This window comes from Delphinapterus leucas, chromosome 11 (genome assembly GCF_059928025.1).
Source record: "Delphinapterus leucas isolate spDelLeu-1000000601 "Yukka" chromosome 11, BTC_Dleu_Yukka2, whole genome shotgun sequence".
Lineage (NCBI taxonomy): Eukaryota > Metazoa > Chordata > Mammalia > Artiodactyla > Monodontidae > Delphinapterus > Delphinapterus leucas.
In genome coordinates this window covers 4402534-4429607 of record NC_143139.1, presented here as the reverse complement: position 1 = coordinate 4429607, position 27074 = coordinate 4402534, and the positions used below count along the sequence as shown (strand labels likewise).

The window sequence follows — 27074 nt, the reverse complement described above, 5'->3', positions numbered from 1 at the left end:
GTGGCCCTGGGAGGCAGCACACAATTATTCTGAGGAGGCAGATGTGCTGTCCTGGGCTTTGCTGGTTGGTTAAAACTCACGTGCGTTCCTCAAGCACCAGCCACTGCTGGCCCGTCAGGCGCTCTGCTGGGTGACTGGGGAAGGGGATGAAAATCCGTAACGATTCAGCGGCTGCAACACGGGTGGGTGATTAAGTGCGGTCTGCATTGCACATCGGGTTGAGTTGAAAGCAGCTCTACCCCTGCTATTTGATGGAGGTCCTTTTCTTGCGTTAGAATGACACAGTTGATTCTAGCCAATCTTTCTTTATTCTTTCTGATCACAAATAGTGTCGGCGTGTCACCCGGGAAGGTGGGAGTGAGATTTTTCTTCTCTGAGATATCAGTTTTGGCTCTAAAATACCTTTGCTCAGATAAAACTCAAGAGACTCTTGACCTGGGGTTGGAAGTGGAAATGACAGATGCTTCCGAGAAGCTCGGTTTTGAGGGGGGTGGGTGGTGTCAAGTCAGGAGGAGACCAGAGGGGAAAGTGGAGCAGAGCAGAGCACACCGGGGGGTTTCACGGGGACAGAGGCAGCAGAAAATGTTCACAGAACATCAGGACCCCTTCAAGGCGTACGTGGAGACCATGGGCGGCTGGAGGCATATTGACTACCTTCCTTTTTGGGAATAAAATGTAGGCACTTCATCGGTAAAAATGGCAACCGAACAGGAAGAACAGATATAAGGGCGACAGACCCACTTGCCTTCTGAGACTTGTATGTGAATATGGCAGGATGCTTGTTATTTAGATGTCCTTTTTCTTTCAAGGAGATGTGGCAGAGCAGAGGCTATTTCTAGAATCAAATACCTCTGAGGGAATTTCATGACAAGATCGAGGAAAAAGTCTACAAGGTTTTGGCTTCTGATGAAAAGTATTGAAACCCAAGTAAAATGAAAGGGAACCTTAAGCTAACACATTATGGATATGGGTGATGTGAAGGCATCTCAGCCAGAGAGGCTCTTTGGGAGCCAAAGCGTGGAGAGGAGAGCATGGAAATATTTAGGGCTCAGGCTAAACGCCAGGATGAGACATGAAATTGAGGGGCCCTGGTGGCTGCAAAAGGAGCGCTTAGGAGCCCGAGGCCCAAAGCCAGGACATTGGTGGTGATGGAAGGGAATGTGCTTTGTAAGAAAATCCAAAATCTAGTTTTCTTCTCTACTCCGCATTGCTGTGGGTGGTAAAGGGATTTAGTAGAAAGAACGTAGGTTTGGGATGCACTGGATTTGACTCTTGCCGTTTGGGGATACGGATACGTTCTTAATATTTTCCCCAGACTCAGCGTACTCCTGTATATGACTCCCAAACTGCCCTCGCCTCCTCAAGCTGCCCTCCAGCTCTGAAAGCTCTCCTCCAGGCCTCACACCCCCCTGTGCTCATGCATTCAGGGCCTGTCCCGGGGGGCTGGGGACGCAGCAGTGAACCAGAGCGACAGAGCCTCGGCTTCATGGAGCGCGTGTTCCTGATCAGGACCGTGCAGCCGAAGTATATGCGAGCACACGAACTTTCTGATATTCTAGTTGCCACTGACGAAGAAGGAAAGGAAGCAGGTGAAATTAACTGTATTAACATTTTCTTTAACCTAATGTACCCCAAGGCTATCATTTCAGCATGTAGTCAACCTAAAACTTTATTAATTAGACATCGCACATTCCTTTTTTGGGAACTAGGTTATTCTTACAGCGCATCTCGTTTTGGACTGGCCACATTTCCAGTGCTGGACAGCCTGGTGTGCCTCATGGTGACTGTGCCGAGCAGTGTGGCTCTGGGGCTCAGGGGTGACAGTCCGCCATCCCCACCAGCCGTGAAAACAGAGGGAAGCGTTTCACTGCAGGCCCCGCTGCTTGCAGGAGGACGCTGCCAGCCCGGAAAGGGGGACCCCCTCCCTGGGTGCTCTGCCCCTCCCCCCGGCTGCTGATTTCATCCAGAGAGAGGAAGATGCCATGCCCCAGGGTGCTGCCCTAGTCTGTGGGTTCAGGTGAGGGAATGACACTGAGCTCTCCTCTCTGTAATAATAATAATAGTAATAATATAACTAGTACTTAATGAGCACTAAGCATAGGCCGGGCCCTGGGCTAAGCACTGTATCTTTTTTTTTTTTGCGGTACGCGCGCGGGCCACTCACTGTTGTGGCCTCTCCCGCTGCGGAGCACAGGCTCCGGACACGCAGGCTCAGCGGCCATGGCTCACAGGCCCAGCCGCTCCGCGGCATGTGGGATCTTCCCAGACCGGGGCACGAACCCGTGTCCCCTGCATCGGCAGGCGGACTCTCAACCACTGCGCCACCAGAGAAGCCCTATTATCCATGTTTAACAGAGGAAAGTGGCTCAGAGAAGTTAGGAGCTTGCTGAGAGTCACACATGTTGCAAGTAACAGACCCGGGGCTTGAACCCAGGGTTTCCTAAAGCCAAAGCCTGATGCTCTTAACACAGAGAGAGCGCAGAATGAGATCCCGGATGAACCCAGCTTCTCCGGCCTCCGCTGAAGGCTCTCTTCCTCTGCTCGCAGGCCTTGGAGATGAAGGTTTCCCCACGGGTGACTCAGTGTCCCAAGGAGAGGTAGACAGGAGACGTCCAGCACCCTGGGCCTGGCCCTCCACCAGCTGTTGTCCAGAAGCCGTAACCGCTGACATGTTCTTATGACAAATAAGACAGCACGAGCTTTGGGTGCCATATAGTCATGTCTGTGTTACAAATATGATGTTAGCTGTTAGGCTTAGATGACAGACATCTCTGTTGGCTCTGAAGCGCCGTGTGAAGCTTGCTGCCGTTGTTGTGTGGTTATCACCATTGTCAGGGCTGAGTCTATGTGGCTGGCTCACTCACTGTAGCCCCGATCACCGCAGCAGTGCCTGTGATGTCAAATGGCAACCAACACTCCTTGAGTTGTCTGCTCCGGTGGGTCCCAGCACCTGGCGGTCTGGTAGTTGGCTCATGCATGTATCGCAGTAGAATCCGCTGTGCAGGTGACCTAGTTAGCCAGGTGTTACCAGCATTTGCCAGCTCGCCCTGTGCTGAAATCTTCTTTACGTTCAGCCTGGGGTGGCTAGCAGCATGCCTGGCTCTTCAGAGCAGAGCGGGAGAGACACTTAAAATCCCTCTGACGTGATGGAGCGGCCGGGAAGCCAGCCACCAACGTCTGGAGGAGAAAGGGCCCGCAGGCTGTGCTGTGGGTTTTCCGGGCATCCTCGTGACCTTGCTGAATGGGATGACCTTGAGGAACATCCAGATCCCATCCACTCTCTGAGGCCCACTTTAAATGTCCCCTCCTACCCTGAAGACTTTCTTCCTTGTCAGCCCCTCCCATCCTGTCCCATCTGTAGTGTCCTGTAGTGCTGAAGGCCTGGACCCTCACTTAGCTCTTGCATTGTTAGCTACACGTTTTCTGTATGGCCGTGCCCCTTCTTTCTGTGGCTTCTCTCACTGACAATCACGAATTGACTTGTGACATCCCTGGTGATCTGGTTGGTAAATTCTGCTTTGCTCCAGAGAGGGTTCCAGGGTCTGTTCCATCGCTGTGAGTGTCCGTGCTGCGCCCCCCCCCTTTTTTTTTTAACTTTTCGGCCATGCCACACAGCATACGGGATTTTAGCTCCCTGACCAGGGATCGAATCCACTCCACCTGCAGTGAAAGCACGAAGTCTCAACCACTGGACCGCCAGGGAGGTTTCCCCACACTGCCTGTAATTAAGTTTTCATCCGGCTTTGTGCTCTGCCTCTCCATCCAGAATACACATCCTTTGAGAACTGTGCTCTTGTGATCTTGGCCTCCAATTAGGGTGTCTGCCTGGCTTAGGTTCAGTGACAATGTATTGCTCCATATGGAGGAAGGGCGAGTGCCCCGATCCAAACAGCTTCCTCTGATGCTGATCATTTGCGTAATACCCTTTACTTTTATTTCGCTGCAATGACCATGATTTGTAGTATATATTCACTAATTTGGTAAAACCTCTCTCCTGCACTGGAGACCTTTTTGGCTCTGCACTGTATCCCAAGACCCAGTTCAATACCCCTAGAACCTGGCAGGAGCTTGGGAAAGACTATAGTTTTATAATGTATGGATGAGTCAATCAGCTTGGTCACTGCAGGAGAGGCAAAGGCGGTGGTGGGGAGAGGGGCCGGAGCTGGGGTGCTCAGCGGCTTTTGGAGGGCTTCAGCTGTAAAGAGAAGTGAGATCAGTTACAGAAGGACAGGTGGAATAACAGAAAACACATTGGCCTTGAAGTCAGGGCCCTGAGGGTCAGGCATTTTCCTGTACTGAAGTTTATTTTCTATGTAACCTTGAGAAAGTCTTGTGAGGGTCGAAGGAGGTATTTATTGTGAAATTGCTTTGTAAGCCGTAAAGTGGCCTGAAAGGGCATTACTCATCACCCTAAGATCTGGTCCGTGCCTACCTGTCCAAACATATTTCTTATTCATTTGATTTAGCTAGAATAATCCTCTCATTTTAAAAAAATATATGTTTTTTCCTTTATTACAAAAATAACACATTGAAATTACAAAAATATTGGAAAATTCAGTGAGGTACCACCTCACACCGGTCAGAATGGCCATCATTAAAAAATCTACAAATAACAAATGCTGGAGAGGGTGTGGAAAAAAGGGAACCCTCATACACTGTTGGAGGGAATGTAAATTGGTGGAGCAACTATGGAAAACAGTATGGAGGTTCCTTAAAAAACTAAAAATAGAGCTGCCATATGATCCAGCAATCCCACTCCTGGGCATATATCTGGAGAAGACTATAATTCGAAAAGATACATGCACCCAAATGTTCATAGCAGCACTATTCACAATAGCCAAGACATGGAAGCAACCTAAATGTCCATCAACAGATGAATGGATAAAGAAGATGTGGTATATATATATATATACAGTGGAATACTACTCAGCCATAAAAAAGATTGAAATAATGCCATTTGCAGCAACATGGATGGACCTAGAGATTATCATACTAAGTGAAGTAAGTCAGACAGAGAAAGACAAATACCATATATCACTTATATGTGGAATCTAACATAGGACACAAATGAACTTACTTACAAACAGAAACAGACTCACAGGCATAGAAAACAAACTTATGATTACCAAAGGGGAAAGGGAGGAGGAAGGATAAATTAGGAGTTTGCGATTAGCAGATACAAACTACTATATATAACCTAGAAACTGTCATACAGTGAAGTAAGTCAGAAAGAGAAAACAAATATCGTATAATATCGCTTATATGTGGAATCTAGAAAAATGGTACAGATGAACTTATTTGCAAAGCAGAAAGAGAGACACAGATGTAGAGAACAAACTTATGGCTACCAAGGGGGGAACGGAGGGTGGGATGAATTGGGAGATTGGGATTGACAAGTATACACTACTATGAATAAAATAGATAACTAATGAGAACCTACTGTATAGCACAGGGAACTCAATTCAGTGCTCTGTGGTGAACTAAATGGGAAGGAAATCCAAAAAAGAAGGGATATATGTATATGTACATAGCTGATTCACTTTGCTGTACAGCAGAAACTAACACGGTAAAGCAACCATACTCCAATTAAAATGGTAAAGCAACCATACTCCAATAAAAATGTTAAAAACAAAATAAAATAGGTAATCAACAAGGTCTTACTGTAGAGCACAGGAAACTATATTCAGTATCCTGTGATAAAGCATATGGAAAAGAACATGAAAAAGAACGTGTGTGTGTGTGTGTGTAATGGAATCACTGTGCTGGACACCTGAAACTAATACAACATTGTAAGTCAACTACACTTCAATTTAAAAAAAAGAAAAAACAAAGAAAATTCAGAAGAAAAGCAAACATCTCTTAAGGTTATCATCTAGATCTAACACTATTAACATCTTATATACAGCCTCAATGAGTTTTTTTCGGAATACACGTGACCGAAGTTTGCCAGGTGTCAGCAGGTGGGAGCAGACACAGCAACACACCTGTGTCCTCCCAGTGCCCTGACTTTGCTGACAGCTCTGCCTGGGAAACCACTAGAAGGAGGAACCTCCCCAGTCTGCTTCCTTCCAGCATCCCGGGGGGCAGAGCTGGCAGCAGTGCCAGTGAGGGTTGTAGAGGGGTGCTCTAGGGATCGGCTTATCTTCCTCCAGCACTTTCTATCATCTGAAAATGCTGAGTGGGTTTAGAGATTTATTGTTTGCCTCTCTCCACTGGAATATAAGCTCCACGAGGTCCAGAGCTTGCTGGATTTGCCTGTTGCTGCCTCTTTGGCACCTAAAACAGTGCCTGCCCAGAGTAAATATTCATTGAATGAATGAATGAATGAGCACCCACATGCTGTACAGAATAAGAAGGATTTGCTTCGGATGGATTGTGCATATTTTGAGCTGAGCAGAGGCCACGGTCATTGGGGATACCCATCGGGTCTGCAGTTGCGGCTGTGGCTGGAGCTTCGGCCGAGTGTGGCAGATCATCCTCACCCCCTTGGCCATCACCACTGCCTAACACTATAAGCAGCCATACTCCAATAGAAATTGTAAAGTCAGTCATTCCAAGCGTGCACACAGACCCTGTGACTTAGCACGTGGCCAAGGCATTCTGCCAAGTCCCTCTCCAGGTTCACGGTCTTAGCATCCCCAAGCTGCCCCAGGCCAGGAGCCCCATCCTCTCCCTGTCCCAAAGCCTGGTCCTCCCCCAGTATCCTCAGCTGGCTCTCCTCCTGGGGCCATTATGCTCCTCTGACAAATACTCTGCACGTCTCACTTAGGTAGGGATGCCACAATTCTGCATCTCAGTCTTCAAGGCTGAGCTTCAGTGATGCAGACGCCATTTGTGGGTTGCATGCAGAAAGCTTCACAGCTGAGAGCTGGGGCTTCTGGAGGGGATGTCTAGTTTGCCCTGAGGCCACCCCCTTCTCACGCACAAGGGTCTGCCCTCACTGGGCTGGGGACAGTCTCCAGACTCCCGTGGCTAAGCAGACAGCCCACTGCTACCCTCGTCCTCACCTCCTCGTCCCCCAAACCTGGAAGAGGATAGGACTGAGTCCGTTTTCTTCTGAGACATTGCAGCCCTATTAGGAGGGGCTTTTTCTGCCAGTTTTCTCTAAACTCATAAAATTGCGGCCCCAGTGGAAAGTAAGGCGTTCTCATCTCTGTGTGTTTCCTAGGTGGGATTTGAGTCACCGGTAGCAAAAATGTCCCCCAGATGTGAGGGTTTACCCATCCTCTGAAGAGCCAGGACCTTCATCCACATCCCACAGCCCTCAACACCAGGCCCTGTGCTCGTGCCTCTGATGCTGTGTTTAATATTCATGAGGATCGTCTGTGGACGCTTAGATTGGAGAAACCGAGTTCATCAGACTAGCCATTTCTTCCAAGCTTTCTTGAGCACAGCTTCTTTCTCTCTTTTCTTTTTCCCCAGCTGTGTTAAGATGTAATTGACATATATAACATTATAGAAGTTTAGGGCATACAACATAATGGTTTGGTGTATGTTCGTGAATATATGTGAAATGAATCCCACACTTAAGTTAACATCCATCACCTCACGTAGTTATAATTTTTTCTTGTGATGAGAACTTTTAAGATCTGTTCTCTTAGCAACTTTTAAATATGCAATAGAGTGTGATTAACTAGTCACGCTGCTGTACATTACATCCTCAGGACTTATTTATCTTATAAGGGAAAGTCTGTACCTTTTGACCCCCTGCACCCATCTCCCCACCTCCTACTGTTGGCAACCACCAATCTGTTCTCTATACCCATGAGTTAATTTTTTTTTAGATTCCACATATAAGTGAGATCATACAGTATTTCTTTCTCTGTCTAACTTATTTCACTAAGCACAACGCCCTCAAGGTTTATGTTGTCACAAATGGCAGGAATTCCTTCTTTTTTATGGCTGAATAATATGTGGATATCTAATTTCCCAGCACCATTTATTTAAAAGACTGTCTTTTCTCCATTGAATATTCTTGGCTCCCTTCTTGACTATATATGTGTGGATTTATTTCTGGACCCTCAATTCTGTCCCATTGGTCTATATGTCTGTTTTTTATGCTGGTACCATACTTGTTTGATTACTATAACTTTATAATATAGTTTGAAATCAGGAAGTGTGATGCCTCCAGCTTTGTCCTTATTCCTCAGGATTGCTTTGGCTATTAGGGGTCTTTGTGGTTCCAAACAAATTTTAGGATTTTTTTTTAATTTCTGCAAGTAAATGTCATTGGAACCTTGATACGGATTGCATTAAATCTGCAGATGGCTTCGGGTAGCATGGACCTTTTAACAATACTAATTCTTCTGATCCATGAACATGAACTATCTTTCCATTTATTTGTGTCTTCTTAGTATCTTTCATCAGTGTCTTATAGTTTTCAGTGTACAGATGTTTCACCTCCTTGGTTGAATTTATTCCTAAGTAGTTTATTGTTTTTGATGCTATTGTAATTGAGATTGTTTATTTCTTTTTCAGATAATTCACTGTTAGTATATTGAAACGCTGCTGAGTTTTGTATGTTGATTTTGAATCCTACAACTTTGCTGAATTTATTGATTAGATCTAACAGGTTTTTGGTGAAATCTTTAGGGTTTTCTATATATAAAATTATGCCATCAGCACACAGACAATTTTATGTCTTCCTTTCTGATTTGCCTGCCTTTTATTTCTTTTTCTTGCGTGATTGCTCTGGCTAGGACTTCTAGTACTATGTTGAGTAGGAGTGGTGAGAGTGGGCACCCTTGTCTTGTTCCCGATCTTAGAGGAAATTCTTTCAACCTTTGACCATTGAGTATGATGTTAACTGTGGGCTTGTCACATATGGCTTTCCTTATGCTGAGGTATGTTCCTTCCGTACCCAGTTTGTTGAGAGTTTTTGTCATGAATGGATGTTGAATTTTGTCAAATGCTTTTTTGGCATCTTTTGAGTCGATTGTACAATTTTAATCTTTTGTTCTCTTAAGGTGGTGTATCACACTGATTGATTTGTATATGTTGAACCGTCTTTAAACCCAGGCATGAATCCCACTTGATCATGGTGCACAATCCATTCAATGGTGCTGTTGAATTTAGTTAGCTAGTATTTTGTTGAGAATTTTTGCATCTGTGTTCATCAGGGATATGAGGACACAGTTGCTTAAGTATTAGATGACAGAGGTCTGTCCTTCCCCATTGGGGAAGTTGGTGAAACAAGTGGATATCACTTAAGTTTGTTTAAAGGAGGCCTTTGGAAGAGGAAGCTTGTCACTTTTCCTAGATCTTTTTGCCCTGCAGTTACATGTGGGCAGAAGAGCCTGGAGCCTTTGCTGACCCCTCTCCACGAGGAGCTGGTGCCAGGCACTCGCTTCTCGTAGGAATCGATTCCCCATGGAGCATGCGCGTCTCTCTGCCCTTCTTCCTCTGCTCTCCGCCCTTCCCCATAGCAATGGTGAGGATGCGTCTGCGTTTGTGTACAGTATCACTGTTCACTTTCATACTCACTGTTCCATCTGACCCTTGTCCCATGGGACAGGTGGGAAACAGTTCTGTGTCCACCCTAATGCCCCTAGCTCTTAGCTCTTTACTCTCAAAGCCCCTGTTTTCCCTTCGATCATGACGTTCCATCTGCTTTGGAGACTTGGCAGGGAAGGATTGGAACTAAGGGGAACTGGGAGCACGTATTTAATAGAAAACACGGAAAACATTATCATTCATGCTAAGTCGAGAGAGCTGACTTAGGTTGGGTTCCCTGGAAGCAGACCCTGAGAGAGGGCTGACCAGGCAAGTGGTTTATTAAGGAAGTGCTCCAGGAAGGCCTGGTAAAGGAGTGGGACACAGGACAGGAGAGGGGAGGAAGCCAGAGTGTGATGTGGGGCAGAGTTCCAGCTTCAGCCTGGCCTGACAAAAGTGTAAATCCCAGCTCAGAGTCTTCTGCACTGAAGCAGGGAAGAATGGGCTTCCCTGCTTCTGCACCAGGCAGGTATTGGCCAAGGGCTGTTTAGGGGTGACTGGAAAACTTCAGACACTTCCGGCTCTGTCCATGAGACAAAGCAACTCCAGAAGCCCAAGGATGTGCCTTCTAAGAGTCACAGGCGCAGGGAGCTAGAACAAAGGTGGGGACGGTGGAGGGGGTGGGTAGTGCACAAATACTGGAGGGGATGTGGGTGGGGCATCCATAGTGTCGCCTTGGTAACTGCATCCGTAACTGTGTCCAGCTGTACCACTTTGTAGCTTCCTCATCTGTCAAACAGGAATCGTGTTAATTTTACTTGCCCATATCATAGAATGATTGTGAAAACGAAATAAAATGAGAACAGGGGGCCCAGAACCATGTTGACAATAATCAAGACATTATACAAAGCCAGGTGCCATTATGGAATCATTCTCTTCCAGGCCCAGAGGATATATTAGCTCTTGGTCTTCGCTCGTCTGTCAGACATCAGCACTGACAGTCTTGGGAAAGAGCTTGTTCTGTTGGGAAGAAAGGAGGCACGTTTTTACTGTTGATAAATTTTGCAGCAGTGTCTTTAATATATACCAGGCGCCTTGAAATACATCTGATTAACCACCAGATCTCACGCTGAGCCTGTGTTTGGCTTTGGTGTATTCATCCACAAGGAAGTATTGGAAAGCTAACCATAACAGGACTAACCATAACAGGACTAACCATAACAGGACTAACCATAACAAACAGGACTAACCATAACAGGACTAACCATAAAACAGGACTAACCATAACAGGACTAACCATAACAGGACTAACCATAACAAACAGGACTAACCATAACAGGACTAACCATAACAAACAGGACTAACCATAACAGGACTAACCATAACAGGACTAACCATAACAAACAGGACTAACCATAACAGGACTAACCATAACAGGACTAACCATAACAGGACTAACCATAACAAACAGGACTAACCATAACAGGACTAACCATAACAAACAGGACTAACCATAACAGGACTAACCATAACAGGACTAACCATAACAAACAGGACTAACCATAACAGGACTAACCATAACAGGACTAACCATAAAACAGGACTAACCATAACAGGACTAACCATAACAGGACTAACCATAACAAACAGGACTAACCATAACAGGACTAACCATAACAGGACTAACCATAAAACAGGACTAACCATAACAGGACTAACTATAAAACAGGACTAACCATAACAGGACTAACCATAACAGGACTAACCATAACAAACAGGACTAACCATAACAGGACTAACCATAAAACAGGACTAACCATAAAATAGGACTAACCATAACAGGACTAACCATAACAAACAGGACTAACCATAACAGGACTAACCATAACAGGACTAACCATAAAACAGGACTAACCATAACAGGACTAACCATAACAAACAGGACTAACCATAACAGGACTAACCATAACAGGACTAACCATAAAACAGGACTAACCATAACAGGACTAACCATAACAGGACTAACCATAAAACAGGACTAACCATAACAGGACTAACCATAACAGGACTAACCATAACAGGACTAACCATAACAGGACTTAGCTCTTGTAAAACGCCTTTTATCTTCAAAGTGCTTTACAACCACTAATTATGAGACGAATTGGTGTGAACAGCAACCGTGTCACGGAGACCTCCAAACCGTTATCAAGGCCTTTAACGTATCTTATAATATAGCGAGAGAAGTGTGAATGGTGCCGCTGAATATTGGTTGTCCAGCCTTGGAAGAGTTATTTTATAGAGGTAGAGACAGCTGTTCCCTGTCTCCCTTGAGGCCAGACAAGGAAATTGGACCTAATTCGAGGAAAAAGGAGGCAGAACATAGCGGTTGCGTAGCCACAGCAGGCAGAGTGGTGAGTTGCCCTCTCAAAGGTGCTTCTGTACAGCTGCCCCTTTAAATGGGCTGGTGGGGCATGTGGCCCCACCATATATGTGGGGCCACATGTGTGTCCTAGGATACAATTCAATTCTAACACTAACACAGACCCCACAGGGTAAAGGCTCAGTCCCACAAGACTGTCCCCATTCAGGTGCCAGCTGCACGTCCCAAGTTGTTACCCTGTTGTGCTCCACCCTGCAGACCTGCAAGCCCTGTACTCGCCCAGCCTCAAAACCGAAAAAAGGGCCTGGAGACAGCAACAGAGACATCAGTGGTTTATTGAATAGCGGATTTTACATGTCGGAAGCAAAAGGGTCCTGGAGTGACACCCCGCCATGCACGGCAGACAGCAGGCAGGACCTGGCCGCGGTGTTGACTCCCAGGGCAAGAGGAAGGTTACCAGTTATAGAGGGGATTGCCATAGGTTGGCCCACCAGTTGGTTACCAGGAAAACCAGCAGAGGGACACACCCCTCACCACCCCTTTGATCAACTATCATGGTGGAGACGTTCTGATCTAAAGAACAGTCCCTAGCTGGGGCTAGGAGCAAATACTAGGCATTTATTGATTAGGCTGCATGATTAAGAGGGAAGGTCAGTCATGTGAGTAGGTGTGGGTGCAGCAGGGACTGGTCGAGCAGGGGATGTACAGAGAGCAAGAGAGCAGCCACCTTGGGGGGCCTCATCATACACCCCCATAAGTCTGACCGACTAGCTGTAAATTCTGAGTTTCCCACCACCCCTCCTCAGGTTCAAAAACTCTCTAGCGCACGGAACTCAGGAAGGTGCCTTACTTATTATTACCATTTGTTATAAAGGATACAACTGGGGACCAGCCAGAAGGAAGAAATGCCCAAGGCAAGGGAAGATAGGGTATGGCATGGGTGTGGCACCCCCTAGATCTTCCACGGGTTCGCCAACCCGGAAGCTCCCCAAGCCCCATCCTTTGGGGCTTCTTATGTAGGCAGAATTGATTAAATCATTGGCCATGGGTGGTTAACTCAAGCTCCGGCCTCTCTCTCCTTCCTGGAGGTTGGCAGTGGGGCTGAAATTTCCAACCTACTGTGGACAAAAAATGTCACCATTTCAGTAAACAACAATGTTGAGACCATCAAGCTATCGGCCACTGCAGCCACCCCCAGCCGTGCACCCTGAGGTGATACAGGATGGTGAAAAACAAGATACTGGCCCTAGATATTTACGATGCATATGAAAGGAATACTTTCAATGAGCCCAGACTCTTGCATCTTCCCAAACATAGAGAAGTCCTAAAATCATTAACTTGAGATGTCTGTTTTTTGTGATTAGCAGTAATCTTTTGATCTTCGACTACAAGTTTTATTTTTCAGCAAAAACTCCTATGTATACCTGGCTCCTTCCTTTCCTCTTTGGAACAGAGCTATCTGAGAGGCTGCCTTCCCGTGCTAGGGTCCTCAAGAGTGTCCTCAAACAAAACATAATTCTGAACTTTTAGGCCGTGCATTTTTTTCAGTCGCCACTTCTAATCACACAGTTGGTTCCTCTGGCCACCAGCCCCCATTCCTGAAACCCACCCAGAGTCACTCCTTAGCATGAACTCAGGTGTAGTTGAAAAGGGGCTCATTGTAAATGACAAAAGGCCCTTCTTTCATTCAGGAAATTCTGAGGGTTTTAGGAGCTCTGCACCAGGAACAAAGACCAGATAGATACTTTTCCTTGTACCACCAATACGTTCCCTTCTCACTGGGCCAGTTAGGAAGCCAGCACACACTTACTGAGCACCTGCTCTATGCAAAGTACCAGGCTGGGAATTTGTTCATTTAAATGATCAAATATCAATTTCACACTTACTAAGATTTACTGATAGAGCTTCTGCTTTTGCAGAAGAAATAAGACATATCATGTGCACTTGAAAATCTAGCCAACTGGATCAAGCCGGGTGTTCTAATGCATAAAGCATGAAAGAGTAAGTACTCAGAGGGACAGAGGCCAAAGCAGTCCAGACCAGGGAGTCAGGGAAGACTTCTTGGAGGAGGCGGACTTAGAGCTGGGCCCTGAAGGCACATACAAGGCTGAGAGTTGGCGCAGACTGTGGAGTGTTCTTACAGGGAGGGAGGACGAACTGAAAACTGCCCTTCATTGAGTCCTAGAAAACAAACGCAGCCCCAGTATGCCTCTGGTCTTCTCACTTACTCTCAGGGGTGGTAAGTTTGAGTCCCAGCTCTTCTTGGTGACCCTGGACGGATCACGTAACCTCTCGGAGACTGAGTTGTTCATTACTAAAAGAGGGAAAAGACAGCCAGTCCTGACAGCTTCACAGGATCACTATGGAAATGGGATGATACAAGTGAAAGTTCTTTTTCAACTGTGAAATATAATTAGCATCATTATGAGTTTATATGTCTTTCATTATTTTATCACCTCCCAAGGAGTCATCTCGCTATCAGAATGTCAAACTAAAAAGAATAATACTGGATATGCCCTAGAAATTATTGTAAGAGCTCACACTTACCAACTGCTTTCTGTGTGCCAGGCATCGTTTCCAAGTGTTTTACCTGTTTTTACGTTGCCCGGTCCTCACAGGAAGTAGGTACTGTCACCTGCTTTTTTACAGATGGGGCGATTGAGGGTTAGGGCCTGTGTGGATGGCATGTGGGTGGCCCAGAGCCTCTTCTTCCCCCACGTCCTATGTACCAGATGCTTTTGGTGGCCTGCCCTCATCACAGTGAGAGGACTGACCATTTCCTTGTCCTGTGGCCACTTCCAGCTGCTGGCCTCTGTCCCTTTGCCTGGGGGCTTTCTCCAAAGCCATCACCCGTGGCCCACTGGAGCACTGGGGGTTAACACCCTCAGGGGCAGCCTCCCCATGACTGAGGGGTTGACATACAAGTAGCCTGACCCTTTCCCCTGGGGTTGGATCCCCGAGACCTGTGATCTACCCTCGAGTTCCTGGGAGGCCCCAGGCCCCAGCAGCTGCTCGCCCGTTGTTGGCTGGAGAAGGTGCCTCTCACAGGCTGCTTTCCTTCCCACTCCCTGGCCAGTGTTTCCCGCGACCCTTCCAAACAAGCCACTTTCACCCAAATCCCTGTCTCAGTGTCTTCTACGACACCACCGATTAGAAGCTGAATTGTGTCCCCGAAAGGTATGTTGAAGCCTTAACCTGCAGGACCTCGGAATGTGACCTGATTTGGAAGTAGGGTGATTATGAATGTAATTAGTCAAGTTGAGATGAGGTCCTTGAGTGGGCCCTTAATCCATACGACTGGTGATAAGACAGGAAGAGGATGGGGGCAGACACGGGAGGGGAGAGGCCACGTGATGAAGGAGGCAGAGCTCACAGGAGAGATGCGGCCGAAAGCCGAGGACTCCAGGGTGGCCGCCACCTCCAGACGCTGGGAAGAGGCAATCAGGATCCTACCTGGAGTCTCAGGGAGCACAGCCTGCTCTGAGACATCTGGATTTTGGACTTCTAGCCCCAGAAGTGTGAGAGACTAAGTTTCTGTTGTTTAAACCACCCAGCGTTTGGTCCTCTGTTGCAGCGGCCCTAGGAGACTAACACACCTCCTGTCTGAGGTCTTGATTCTTCCTTAACTTGTTCCCTCCCAGGGGTCCGGTAAGACCTGTGAGCATCTCACGTCCTTTGCTGGTGCAGCTCCCTTTCAGATCCTTTGCTCAGCAACCCTCCTGTGTCCTCACAGCTCGACACGACTGGCCCGTCCGCCTCTCTTTGACACGGCCAACGCGGAGTTAGTGGTGGACATGTGGGGCACTGCCACGTAGAGAATATTCCTCCATTGGAGCCTGGGTAATTCATGGGATTTGAATGGATCCTGAAGATGCTTTGGGGCTCTTGACTTCCTAACTGTCTGCTGCAGGAGAGATTCAAGAGAGATCAGGGTGACTTTCAAGTCGGTCTCGGGCGTGGTGTGCCGCAAGGTATCAGCCATTCTCCAGCTCCGTGGAGCCCAGAGTGACGGGGAAGGGAGCTTAGGGCCTTCAAAAGGGATATGGGCTTGGTCCATGAACGTCCTGATTACAGCAGTTACTAAGCTGTGAATTACTTTGGAGGTCTGGGAAATGTTCCTGGAAATATCTGAGGGCTGGATAATTTCCATCTGTTTATGAAGACTTTCATGGAACCATTCTGGAGGGAGAGTGGCAGTTTGCCGGCTCTGATAGAGATGGGCAGATAAAAGTGGGCTCTTTTTTCCCTTTGTGATCGTGATGGCCTTTGCCCTTTGCCTCTGGAATGCATCGCACCCTTTTCCCTTTTATGGGTGTACTGTCTGGTGGCCAAAAAAATCTTGGAGACAGAAAGCTGTGTCCAGCCAGGGCCCAGGACATCACAGGGCTTCATCCAAGTGTGAGGCAGCCAAGCCCATCACAGGGCTTCCATTTTATTTTGAAATGAAAGTAGAAGCACTTCTGTTGTTTTGTCTTCCCTTCTACTTGGAAACCCCACAGATGCTGTGGGAAGATTGCAGGTCAAAGCCAGAGGAGAAAGAAGGCGAACTCATGAAGGGAAATTGTCTGCAGGAGGGACTCTGCCCTGCTCCCTTACTTTCCAAGTTCACTTAGCTGCCTACCCTAAGGGACTGAGCATTTTCATAGGGAAATTACTTAATTTTCAGCCATTTCCAGCTTGCCAGAGTTGAAGGTAAGAGGAAGAAACAGGATCCTGGGAATAAACACAGTAGGCAGGCCTAGATTTGCAAGTCCCGGGGAATATGAGAAGGGTCTGGCTGACCTATTCTTTTTTTTGAAAAAAATAGATCTAGGGATTCCCTAGTGGCGCAGTGGTTGAGAGTCCGCCTGCCGATGCAGGGGACACGGGTTCGTGCCCCGGTCCGGGAAGATCCCACATGCCGCGGAGCGGCTGGGCCCGTGAACCATGGCCGCCGAGCCTGCGCGTCCGGAGCCTGTGCTCCGCAACGGGAGAGGCCACAACAGAGGCCCGCGTAAAGCAAAACAAACAACAACAACAACAAAAAAATAGATCTAGTCAACTATTGACATACAATAAACCACACATATTTAAAATGTATAATTTGATGTTTTGATATATATTTGTATCTACATGTGTGTATGTATGTTTGCATATGTGTGTCTGTATGTATGTATATGTATATCTCCATGAAACCATCACCACAATTAAGATTTCGAACATATCCACACCCCCAAAAGTTTGCTCTTGCCCATTTGTCATCCCTCCTTTTCACCCTTCCCCACCCTCCCTTATCTCTTTCCTGTCACTATAGGTGAGTCTTCATTTTTTATAATTTTATAGAAGTAGAATCAAATAGGATGCACTCTTTTAGTCCAGCTTCTTTCACTCACATGATTATTTTGAGATTCATGCGGTTTGTTGCTTGGATCAACAGTCCCTTCCTTTCAAAGCTGAATGGCATCCCTCTGTGTGTTTATACCACAATCTTACCAGTTCACCTCCTGATGAATATTTGGGCTGGTTTTGGCTACTACAAATAAAGCTTCTGTGAACCTTCATGGACAAGTCTTTGTATGGACGTATGCTTTTATTCTCTTGGGTAAGTAATATTGAGGAGGGTCATGGCTGTATCAGATGGTAGAAGTTTGTCTGACTTTTCTAGGAGACCACAAAGTGTTTTCCGAAGGGACTGTACGTTTGTGTACATTCCCACCAGTGACATATGAGTGTTCCATCCTGTCACCCCACATCCTTGCCAAGACTTGGTCAATCTTTTTCATTTCAGACATTCTAACAAGTGTGTAGTGGCATTTCATTTTGGTTTTAAATTTCATTTCCCTGATGACTAATAATGATGAACATTTTCATGTGGTTATTTGATATCCACATGTCTTATTTGGTGAAGCGCCTGTTCAAATGTTTGTCCATTTAAAAACAACTGAGTTGTTGATTTTCTTTTAAAATTTTTAAAATAGACATAGTGTTGTTCAGGCTATATCTATTTCTTCTTGAGTGAGCTTTGATATTTAGTGTGATATTTCAAGGAATTTGTCCATCTCATCTAAATTGTCAAATTTATTGGCATAAAGTAGTTCATAATATTCCCTTATTATCCTTTTAAATGTCTGTAGAATTTGTAATGATGTCATCTTAAATTCCTTATACTATAATATGTATCTTCTCTCTTTATTGATCTTTTTAAAGGCCTAGCTTTTAGTTTTGTTGATTTTCTCCATTGTTTTTCTCTATGGTTTTCTATTTCATTGATTTCTGTTCTGATTGTTATTATTTCTTCTCCTTACTTTGGGTTTAATTTACTCTTCTTTTTCTAGTTTCTAGAGGTAGAAGATGAGGCCATTGGCCTGAGACCTTTCTTCCTTTCTAATATATTTGTTTAGGGCTATAAATTTTTCCTGAGTACTGCTTTAGCAATATCCTACAAAATTTGAAATATTGTACTTCTATTTTCATTTAGTTCAAATTATTCTTAAATTCCATTTTCATTTCTCCTTTGAGCCGTGGGTTTCTAGAAGTATGTTACATAGTTTCCACATTTGGAGATTTTCCAGAGGTCTTTCTGTTATTGGTTCTAACATAATTCTATTGTGGTCAGAGTACATACTTTGTATGACTAAATTCTTTTAAATTTATTGGAACTTGTTTTGTGGACCAGAATATGGACTGTCTTGGTAAATGTTCCATGTGCACTTGAAAGTGTGTTCAGGTTTTGTTGGGTGGATTGTTCTATAAATGTCAAGTAGGTCAAAATAGTTGACAGTTTTGTTCAAGTCTTCTGTATCCTTACTGATTTCTGTCTTGTTTTATTAATTATTGATAGAGGGATAATGAAATCTGAATGTGATTGTGGATTTGTCTAGTTCTCCTTGAAGTTCTATCAGTTTTTGTTTTATGCATTTGCTTTTTGCACCTGTTGTTAGGTGCATATGTGTTTAGATTGTTTTATCCTATTGATGGATCGCCCCATTTATCATTATGAAATGACTTTATCTCCATTAATATCTTTGTTCTATAGAATCTACTTTGCCTGATATTAATATGCAGCTTTCCCTTGACTAGTGTTAACATGCTATGTATTTTTTCAGTCTTTTACTTTTAACCTATTTGTGTCTTTTTTAAAATATATATTTATTTATTTACTTTTGGCTGTGTTGGGTCTTCGTTGCTGTGCACGGGCTGTCTCTAGCTGCAGTGAGCGGGGGCTGCTCTTTGTTGTGGTTCACGGGCTTCTCATTGTGCTGGCTTCTCTTGTTGTAGAGCACGGGCTCTAGGTGCACGGGCTTCAGTAGTTGTGGCTCACGAGATCTAGAGCGCAGGCTCAATAGTTGTGGCGCACGGGCTTAGTTGCTCCGCAGCATGTGGGATCTTCCCGGACCAGGGCTCGAAGCCGTGTCCCCTGCACAGGCAAGCGGATTCCTAACCACTGCGCCATCAGGGAAGTCCCCTATTTGGTCTTTATGCTAAAGTACATTTCTTTTAGGCAGCATATAGTTGGGTTGCCTCAGTTTAGGGTGTCTGTCAGGCTCCACCTGGGTTTCCCCTTCCTGTGCCATGAACTGAAAACTCTTTAGGCAATAATGGGGCATATTTCATTTGTTTCCCATCTCTCAGGAACAAGCCTTAGACTAGAGGGAGGCAAGTGTGGGCCCTTTGGGAGCAAAATTTAAAAAGCTAGTCACTCTCAGATACACAGCTTCGAGAGTGGAATCCTCTCCTTGCACCTTAAGAAGACGTTCTCAAGAGTGGGAGTACAGGGTTAGGACCTGAGACTCAACGCCTCTTAATCTGATACTTTAGGGGCCTCCCTCCACTCACCCTAGTCCCAGCCCTGCTGGTCACTATCCTTCATTGCCTGATATCCAGTGTCTGGAAAACCATTAAAATAATAATAATAATTATATATATATATATATATATATATATAATCTGGATTTTGGGTTATTTCAACTGGGAGGGTAAATCCAGTCCCTGTTGTTCCATCTTTTCTGGAAATAGAAGTCTGGACTTACTCTTTATGAGATGAAAATCCCATATAAAGAGCTTCCTGACTGAAATACCAATGCTTTCAGGCATCCCTGCAAAGAATCTACGAAAGAGCTGTCTTCCTTCATTCAACAGGGAATCAATGAGCACTGACTTTATACCACCTTTGGGCTGATACCTGGGGTTAAAATCAAATAAGAGGAGGTGCCTCTCTCCTAGAGCTCATAGCCGACCTCTTTAGAACTGTGAGATTGCCTCTTTCATGCCATGCATCGCCTGTGACATGGGCCAGGGAAGCTGGGAGCCAGAGAAAGTCAGACCTAGAACGGAGAGATCAGGTTTACTAATTCCCAGGCCCAGAATGGCTTTGGGGCTCTCTTAAGCTCACACGGCTGGTCAGTAGTAGTGGACTGCTATGCACTCTATTTTGAGGGCTATAGAGGAGGAACCCAACCCCAAAGACCTTCCTCCACTGCCGGTCACCATGACTGAAATCCACCATTAGAGGGCGAGGAAATGGGAAAATGTATATAGAGACCACGGTGTGGTGCCTGCCTCCAAGTAAGCACTCCAGAAATGGAAGCTGATCTACCAGCATCTGTGTTCTTGCCGTTGATTTAGATCGGGAGAAATTCTCTGGCCACCTCCTTTCAAGCTGGAAATGTCTGTTTTCCTCTCCCCCTTCTTCTCTGCTCTCTTTGATGGGCTGGCTCATCTGTTAGTGATCAGGGCACATTTCCCCTTGTTCCGAGCTTGTGCTGATGTAGAGAGAAACGGGCACTGGTGAGTGGTCCTCTGCTTCCCTCCCATCCCCTCTCATCCTTTTCCAGCCTTCCTCCACCCCTACCATGCCCACTCCTCTCTCTCATCTTCCACCTTCAGGTTCTGAAACGACTCGAAGAAATTGACAGATCTGGATGGCCACGCCCGACAGGAGAGTGGTCTCCAGACCCCGGGGACCTGGCTGGGGGCACCAGGGGAGCGGGGCCTGCCTGGGCTCCCTGGACGACCTGCCGTGTGAGGGGACCCAGGAGCTGGCACCGGCACAGCTGACCATGCTGAGGAAGGCACAGGAGTTCTTCCAGACCTGTGATGCCGAGGGCAAGGGCTTCATCACCAGGAGGGATATGCAGGTAAGAGGGTCCCGGGTTGCACCTGCCCACCTGGAATGCATGGGTCTCCCTTTCTTGGGCTGGGGCCTGCCCCACGGGAGGTGACGTCTTTATTTTTTTATTTTTTTATAAATTTATTTATTTATTTTTGGCTGTGTTGGGTCTTCGTTTCTGTGTGAGGGCTTTCTCCAGTTGTGGAGAGCAGGGGCCACTCTTCATCGCGTTGCGCGGACCTCTCACTGTCACAGCCTCTCCCGTTGCGGAGCACAGGCTCCAGACGCACAGGCTCAGTAGTTGTGGCTCACGAGCTTAGTTGCTCCGCGGCACGTGGGATCTTCCCAGACTGGGGCTCGAACCCGTGTCCCCTGCATTGGCAGGCGGACTCTCAACCACTGCGCCACCCAGGAAGCCCCGAGGTGACGTCTTTAACAGAAAAGATGCCGTCAACTCTGTCCTGGAAGGAGGCATCGGCCTAAACTCTCCTGGGAGCTAGATCTCCTGGGTTCATGCTTTTTCTGGCCTTCACTTGGTGTCAGGCTCGGGGGCTATTTTCTCTGAGTCAGTAACTCCCCAGAATTGTGGAAAATGGTGGTAGCAATATAAGAAACTTAAGTGAGACACAGAGAAGAACCTTCTGGAACAAAGGTGGAAAGGGACTGACTTGTTACTTTACAACACAGCTCCGAGCTGTGCCCAAGCCACTCCCACGAGGTGCCATGACTCTCAGTCAGCTCTGTCACGGTGTAACTGAACCAAACTTGGATCCGTTCGCCCGTGCACAGTAAAGCCGATCTACTGACCCCAGATTGTGGTGAAAGAAAGGACAGCGTTTATTGCAGGCGCCAAGCAAGGAGTCCGGGACAGCTAGTGCTCCAAACACCCGAACTCCTTCAGACTTCCCTGGCGGTTCAGTGGTTAAGACTTCGCCTTCCAATGCAGGGGGTGCAGGTTTGATCCCTGGTCAGGGAGCTAAGGTCCCACATGCCTCAGGGCCAAGAAACCAAAACATAAGGCAGAAGCGGTATTGTAACAAATTCAATAAAGACTTCAAAAATGGTCCACAGTAAAAAAAAAACACCCGAACTCCTCAATGGTTTTCAGCAAATCATTTTTAAAGGCCAGGTGAGAGAGGGGAGTCCTGGGGTATGGGATCAGCTCGTGCACAGTTCTCTGGTTGGTGGTGGTACCAGGGCGGTGTCACAGGGGTTCACATGATCAATCCTTAGGCTCCAGGAGGCCTGGGGGGATGTGCTCGTGGTCATCGAGTAGTTAACGTCTTCCGTTTGGTGGTGCTTTTAGCATCTGGAAGACAACTCAGGAAATGTGCCTCAGATACTGTTATCCAGGCCCTCCAGAGAGGAGCTACAGCAGAGGGTATGGGGAGGCGTCTGTCCCGCGAAGGCCCCGTAAGGTCCTGCTTGGTTACAGCAGCGCTAGCAGCCACAGGCAGTGTGGAAAGAGCAGAGTGTGACCTGTTCCCAAACAGCTTTACTTACCTACACTGAAGTGTACATTGTATGTCATTTTCATGTGTCACCAAACATTATTCTCCTTTTGATACTGTTTTCAACCATTTAAAACTGGAAAAGCGATTCTTAGCTCTCTGGCTGTACAAAAACAGGCACTGGGTCCCATTTACAGGGCGGGGTGTGGTTTGCCCACCCCTGGTCTGATGCCTTCCCAGTGTCTTCCTTAAGTCTCTCATGCTGCAGTCATGATTTCACCCCGAGAATAAAGGAAGCGCAGGCTGCACTGGAGCTCTGACAGCCTCTCCCCACACCGCCCTCCCATCACTCGTACGTCAGGGGCATTTTGGGGAGGGACACACAGCTGCACAAAGGGGGGGAAGACTCGCGATGGGCAGGTTTTCTTTTCTTCTTTTTTTTTTTGCGGTACGCAGGCCTCTCACTGCTGTGGCCTCTCCCGTTGCGGAGCACAGGCTCCGGACGCGCAGGCTCAGCGGCCATGGCTCACGGGCCCAGCCGCTCCGCGGCATGTGGGATCTTCCTGGACCGGGCCACAAACCGGCGTCCCCTGCATCGGCAGGCGGACTCTCAACCACTGCGCCACCAGGGAAGCCCAGGTTTCCTTGAGGCTGGTTTTTCATAGTACGCTGAAGTTGGGCCATGAAATGCAGACCCTCGTTCGTATCCGTCCCTCCTCCACTCGCTGTGTGAGCCTCGTGGCCCGGAGGCTTGTGACCTGGATGGAGCACCGCAGGCCTTTCTCCCACCAGCCCCACAGGGTGGAATATTCTGGCTTTTCCCAGACTCTCCCCCGTCCAGTAGGTGCTTCAGGATTTGAGGGGAAAGACCTGGGAACAGTGGTACCTTAGCCCACAAGAGAGCCTGGGCCTCTCTGGTTTTCAGCAATTGACACCTGGTAAATTTCTGCCACTGATACTCATCCCCAAAGCCTCACCCCACCTGGAAGTCCAGCCGAGGTGTGTTTTGAGAAAACCTTGACAACCCCAGCCTGGGAATTCATAGTTGTCCTTCACAGGCCTGTGGCCATGTGGTTGTAGGAGTGGTTTTCATGGCATGTTTCGTTTGTGCTTCTCCTTCTAGAAAGAAAGAAAAGGGAATTCTCTTTTATTGAGGGTCAACCGTGGGTCATATGCACAGTGCAACTCAGCACTCTCACTGAATATACCCCCATTAACCTGCACCGAAGCCCTCTCTTTAATGAAGGCCGGGAGAGGCACGGTGAGTTTAAACTGTAAAGTATCAATTGTTGAAGAAATCATTTGCATTGGGCTCGGCATGAAGTCAGAAGCACCAGATCCCAGAGACGCCACAGCAGCCTTGCTCCCTCCGGCCTCACCCCTGGTCCAGACAGCAGGAGGAGGGCGGGGCCTCCCACCAGCTAGTCTGCTGGGTCCGTGGCATTCAGCTCTGCCGGCTGCAGTTTCCTGAACTTTCTGCGTGCCTGTGGATGGCGAAGCATTTGAAAAGTTCAGCTCTTCTAGCTGAGAGAATGATATCACGAGAGAACAAAACGCGTCATCGAAGGGCCACCTCTCTGCCGCTTTCATGGTCACATCTGGAGGAGGATGGGCTGGAAGGAGATTTGGGAAGAAAGTCACCCTCTTGTTGTCCACCCTGGGTTCCCTGTGAGGTCCACGCGCCCTTGGTTCTCCTGGCAGGACTGAGGACATCTGCCTGCTGCTGTCACCCCTGCACGTACCGCGGCAGCCGGTGGCTGGCCCCTGGGTGCTGGTCACCACCCCCTTTCTCACCCTCGGCTCCCAGCACGGCCTCTCGGGACCTGGAGAAGAGCTCACAGCATGCTCGCACACCCAGATCCAGACGCCGGGAAAGGCCTGTTAGGGCGGAGAGTGGCTGGGTCGGGGTGGGGAGCCTGGGCAGGAGGGGCCGGCGGGCGAGGGGAGCTGGCACAAAACCGCACACAGTTGCCATCCTTTGAGGGAGGGGGAGGGGCAAGGCTGCTCCCCTCGTGCCCCCATTCTCCTTTCTCCTGAGTAACGGAAGAACTCCACCTGCAGGGGCTGAGACAGGCTCCCAGCCATCCGAGAGGTGGGGAAACCCAGGCATCTGAGAGGTGATCGGAGAGCAGCAGCCGTGAGCAAACAGACACCCTGACAGAGCAGGGCCACAGACGGAAAGGAGCAGGTCCCCCGGCCGAGGCCAGGATGCAAGCCGCCCGGAGCTCGGGTTGCGCACGAGCAGGTCCTGCTACGGGAGGTTGGATGGATGATACTGACCTGTGAGCGCAGAGTTTAGGCAGGAGTTGGAGGGTCTTCAGCTCCACCTGTGGCCCCCCAGACCTCACTCCCTCCTCCACAATAAACCCCTCTGTGTGTCCCATGGAGATCATTCCAGGCAGAACTGGGGTGAAGATTGCTTTGCAGGGAGGGATCCCCTAGAGAACCACAGTCGTGAGCCGGAGGGTCCCTAGTGAGAGGCAGAGGGACACGGGAGGACCAGGCTGGAGAGGGCATGAAGGGACCCCTCCAGTTGGGAGAGGGAGATGGGGACAGGTCGGGCAGGAGATCTCTGAAGACACCAGCAGCCCCCTAAACCCTGTTCCTGACTTCTTAGAGGCGTGTAATGGTTATTACCACCGCCAAGTACCCACCCTGCAACACTGCCTGGAATTCCTGGATTAGCCAAACTGTGAAGAACCATCTAGGAGCTGGCCAGCCAGCCGAACCTGGCTCACTCGCTGTTTCTGTGAGTGCCGTGTAATTGGAACACAGCCGGGCTCTTTCCTTCTCATACCATCCACGGCGGATTCCAAGTTACAACACGGACTTGGGAAGCTGTGACGAAGGCCTGCAAAGCCTCAAATACGCATGATCTGGCCTTTACAGGGGCTGCCAGTTGACGCCTGATTTAGGTTAACAAAGAGACTCTTAAAGAATTTTGTGGTACATTGCCCTGAGTTTTAATCCTGAATCTGCCACTTACCAGCAGTGTGAATTTGTGTAAGTCTCTTAAGCCCTCTAAGCTGTAGCCCCTCATCTGTGAATTATTTATAACTAACTCCCAGCGTTAGAAGAGAATCAGGCGCGTGTGTACATGCAGAGCACTTAGCCCCGAGCTGGGACCTGAAAATCTCTCCATAAATGCTCACTCTGTGTGTGTGTGTGTGCCATTGGGGGTGGGGGGACTTATACCCCGAGTCTTAACACAATTCCTAGTGTCCTCCACTCTGTGATGTTTCCTAATTGTGGTAAAATACACGTGACAGAATTCCCCATCTGCACCATTTTTAAGTGAATATTTCAGTGCTTTTCAATACATTCACATTGTTGTGTAACCCTCACCAGAACTCTCCTTATTTTGCAGAAGAGAAACTCTGTCCCCATTAAACACTACCCATCTCCCAGGACCACCATCCTACTTTCTGTCTCTATGGATATGGCTCCTCTGGGGACCTCGTATAAGTAGAATCATACAGTATCCGTCCTTTGGTGACTGCCTTATTTCACTTAGCAAAATGTCTTCAAGATTCCACATGGTGGCACATGTCAGAATTTCCTCTCTTTTTAGGGCTGGATAAGATTCCATTTTATCTATTTACCACATTTTGTTTATTCATTTGGCCGTCGATGGGCACTTGGGTTGCTTCACACCCTTGGGTGTGAATCACGTTGCTGTGGAGAGGGACGTACAAATGCTCTTGGAGTCCCTGCTTTCAGTTCTTTGGGATATATACCCCAAAGTGGGATTGCTGGATCATATGGCAATTCTATTTTTAATATTTTGAGGGATCCCACACTGTTTCCGCAGCGGCTGCACTGTCGTACTGGGAGGTCAAGTGCAAGCCATCTGTCTGCCTCAGAGATCAAGAAGGGGCATTTCTGCTGGAGAGGGTCCCTTCAGTTCATCTCTAGTTGGTGCTGCTCTTGTTTGTATCCATTCTATGTGAGCGAGGGCAGTTTGGCTTCTTAGAGGACATTTGGCCATGTCTAGGGACATTCTTGATTGGAATGACTGGAGAGGGAGATGCTACGGGCATCTACTAAGTGATGTCCAGAGATGCTGCTAAATGTCCCGTAAAGCACGGGACAGCTCCTCCCCCACCTCCCTCTCCAACAAAGAATTCATCCGGAGATGTCAATAGCACGGAGGTTGAGACTCCCGTCTGCACCCAGCCGTCAGCCTGAACCAAGCACATCAAGGCACCAGGCAGAATCAAGGTAGATCCCGCCTCTGGACCTCACAGTCCCATCCTGAAGATGTCTGGTGCTTCTGGGCTCTACCGCAGGGAAGAGAGTGGCTGGTGCTGGGAGAAGGGTCTGAAGAGGAGGCTTTGGGAGCCTGGAAAGAGGGAGAGATTAATCTGGCCGTAAAGGTGGATCTCCTGGTTTTCTCTTTAATGAGCATTTCCCTTAGATGCATTTGAAGCTGTGCAACCCTTGGCTTTAAGCTGCACGAGGCATGTTGCGGGCTGGTGACCAGGAAGGTAGAGGGTCCGGCTGGGCTGTAGCGGGAGACAGCGTTTTCCCCTGGCTCTGGGAGCCTGCGCCCTCAGCATGGCTCCTGCAGGACTGTTTCCTGTTCCATGCCCCAGTTTATAAGACCTCACCGAGCATCCCTGGGTGGGGGACGGGGGCTGGTCAGGATCTAGAGTGGATGGGGTCTAGACCAGTCCTCCGTGGACAGGAGCTCAGGACCGCCTGCTATCACTCGTAGTCACTC

The 27074-nt window shown here is 47.8% G+C and overlaps 1 protein-coding gene across 9 annotated transcripts in view; it reads left to right on the top strand.

Annotated features, from left to right (window-relative positions):
- Positions 1-27074, top strand: part of CRACR2A (calcium release activated channel regulator 2A) — a 163549-nt gene that overhangs the window by 67904 nt on the left and 68571 nt on the right. For 8 of the 9 annotated variants that reach the window (XR_016394848.1, XR_002645097.2, XM_022577328.2 and 5 more), the window contains one exon: positions 20678-20928. Coding sequence is in view for 7 of the 9 variants with exons in the window: in XM_022577328.2 (XP_022433036.1) it covers positions 20713-20928 (216 nt within the window). In the remaining 2 variants the exon portion in view is untranslated. Of the gene's footprint in view, positions 1-15009; positions 15653-20677; positions 20929-27074 lie in introns of those variants that run through there. The other variant, XM_022577332.2, reaches the window with a different exon arrangement.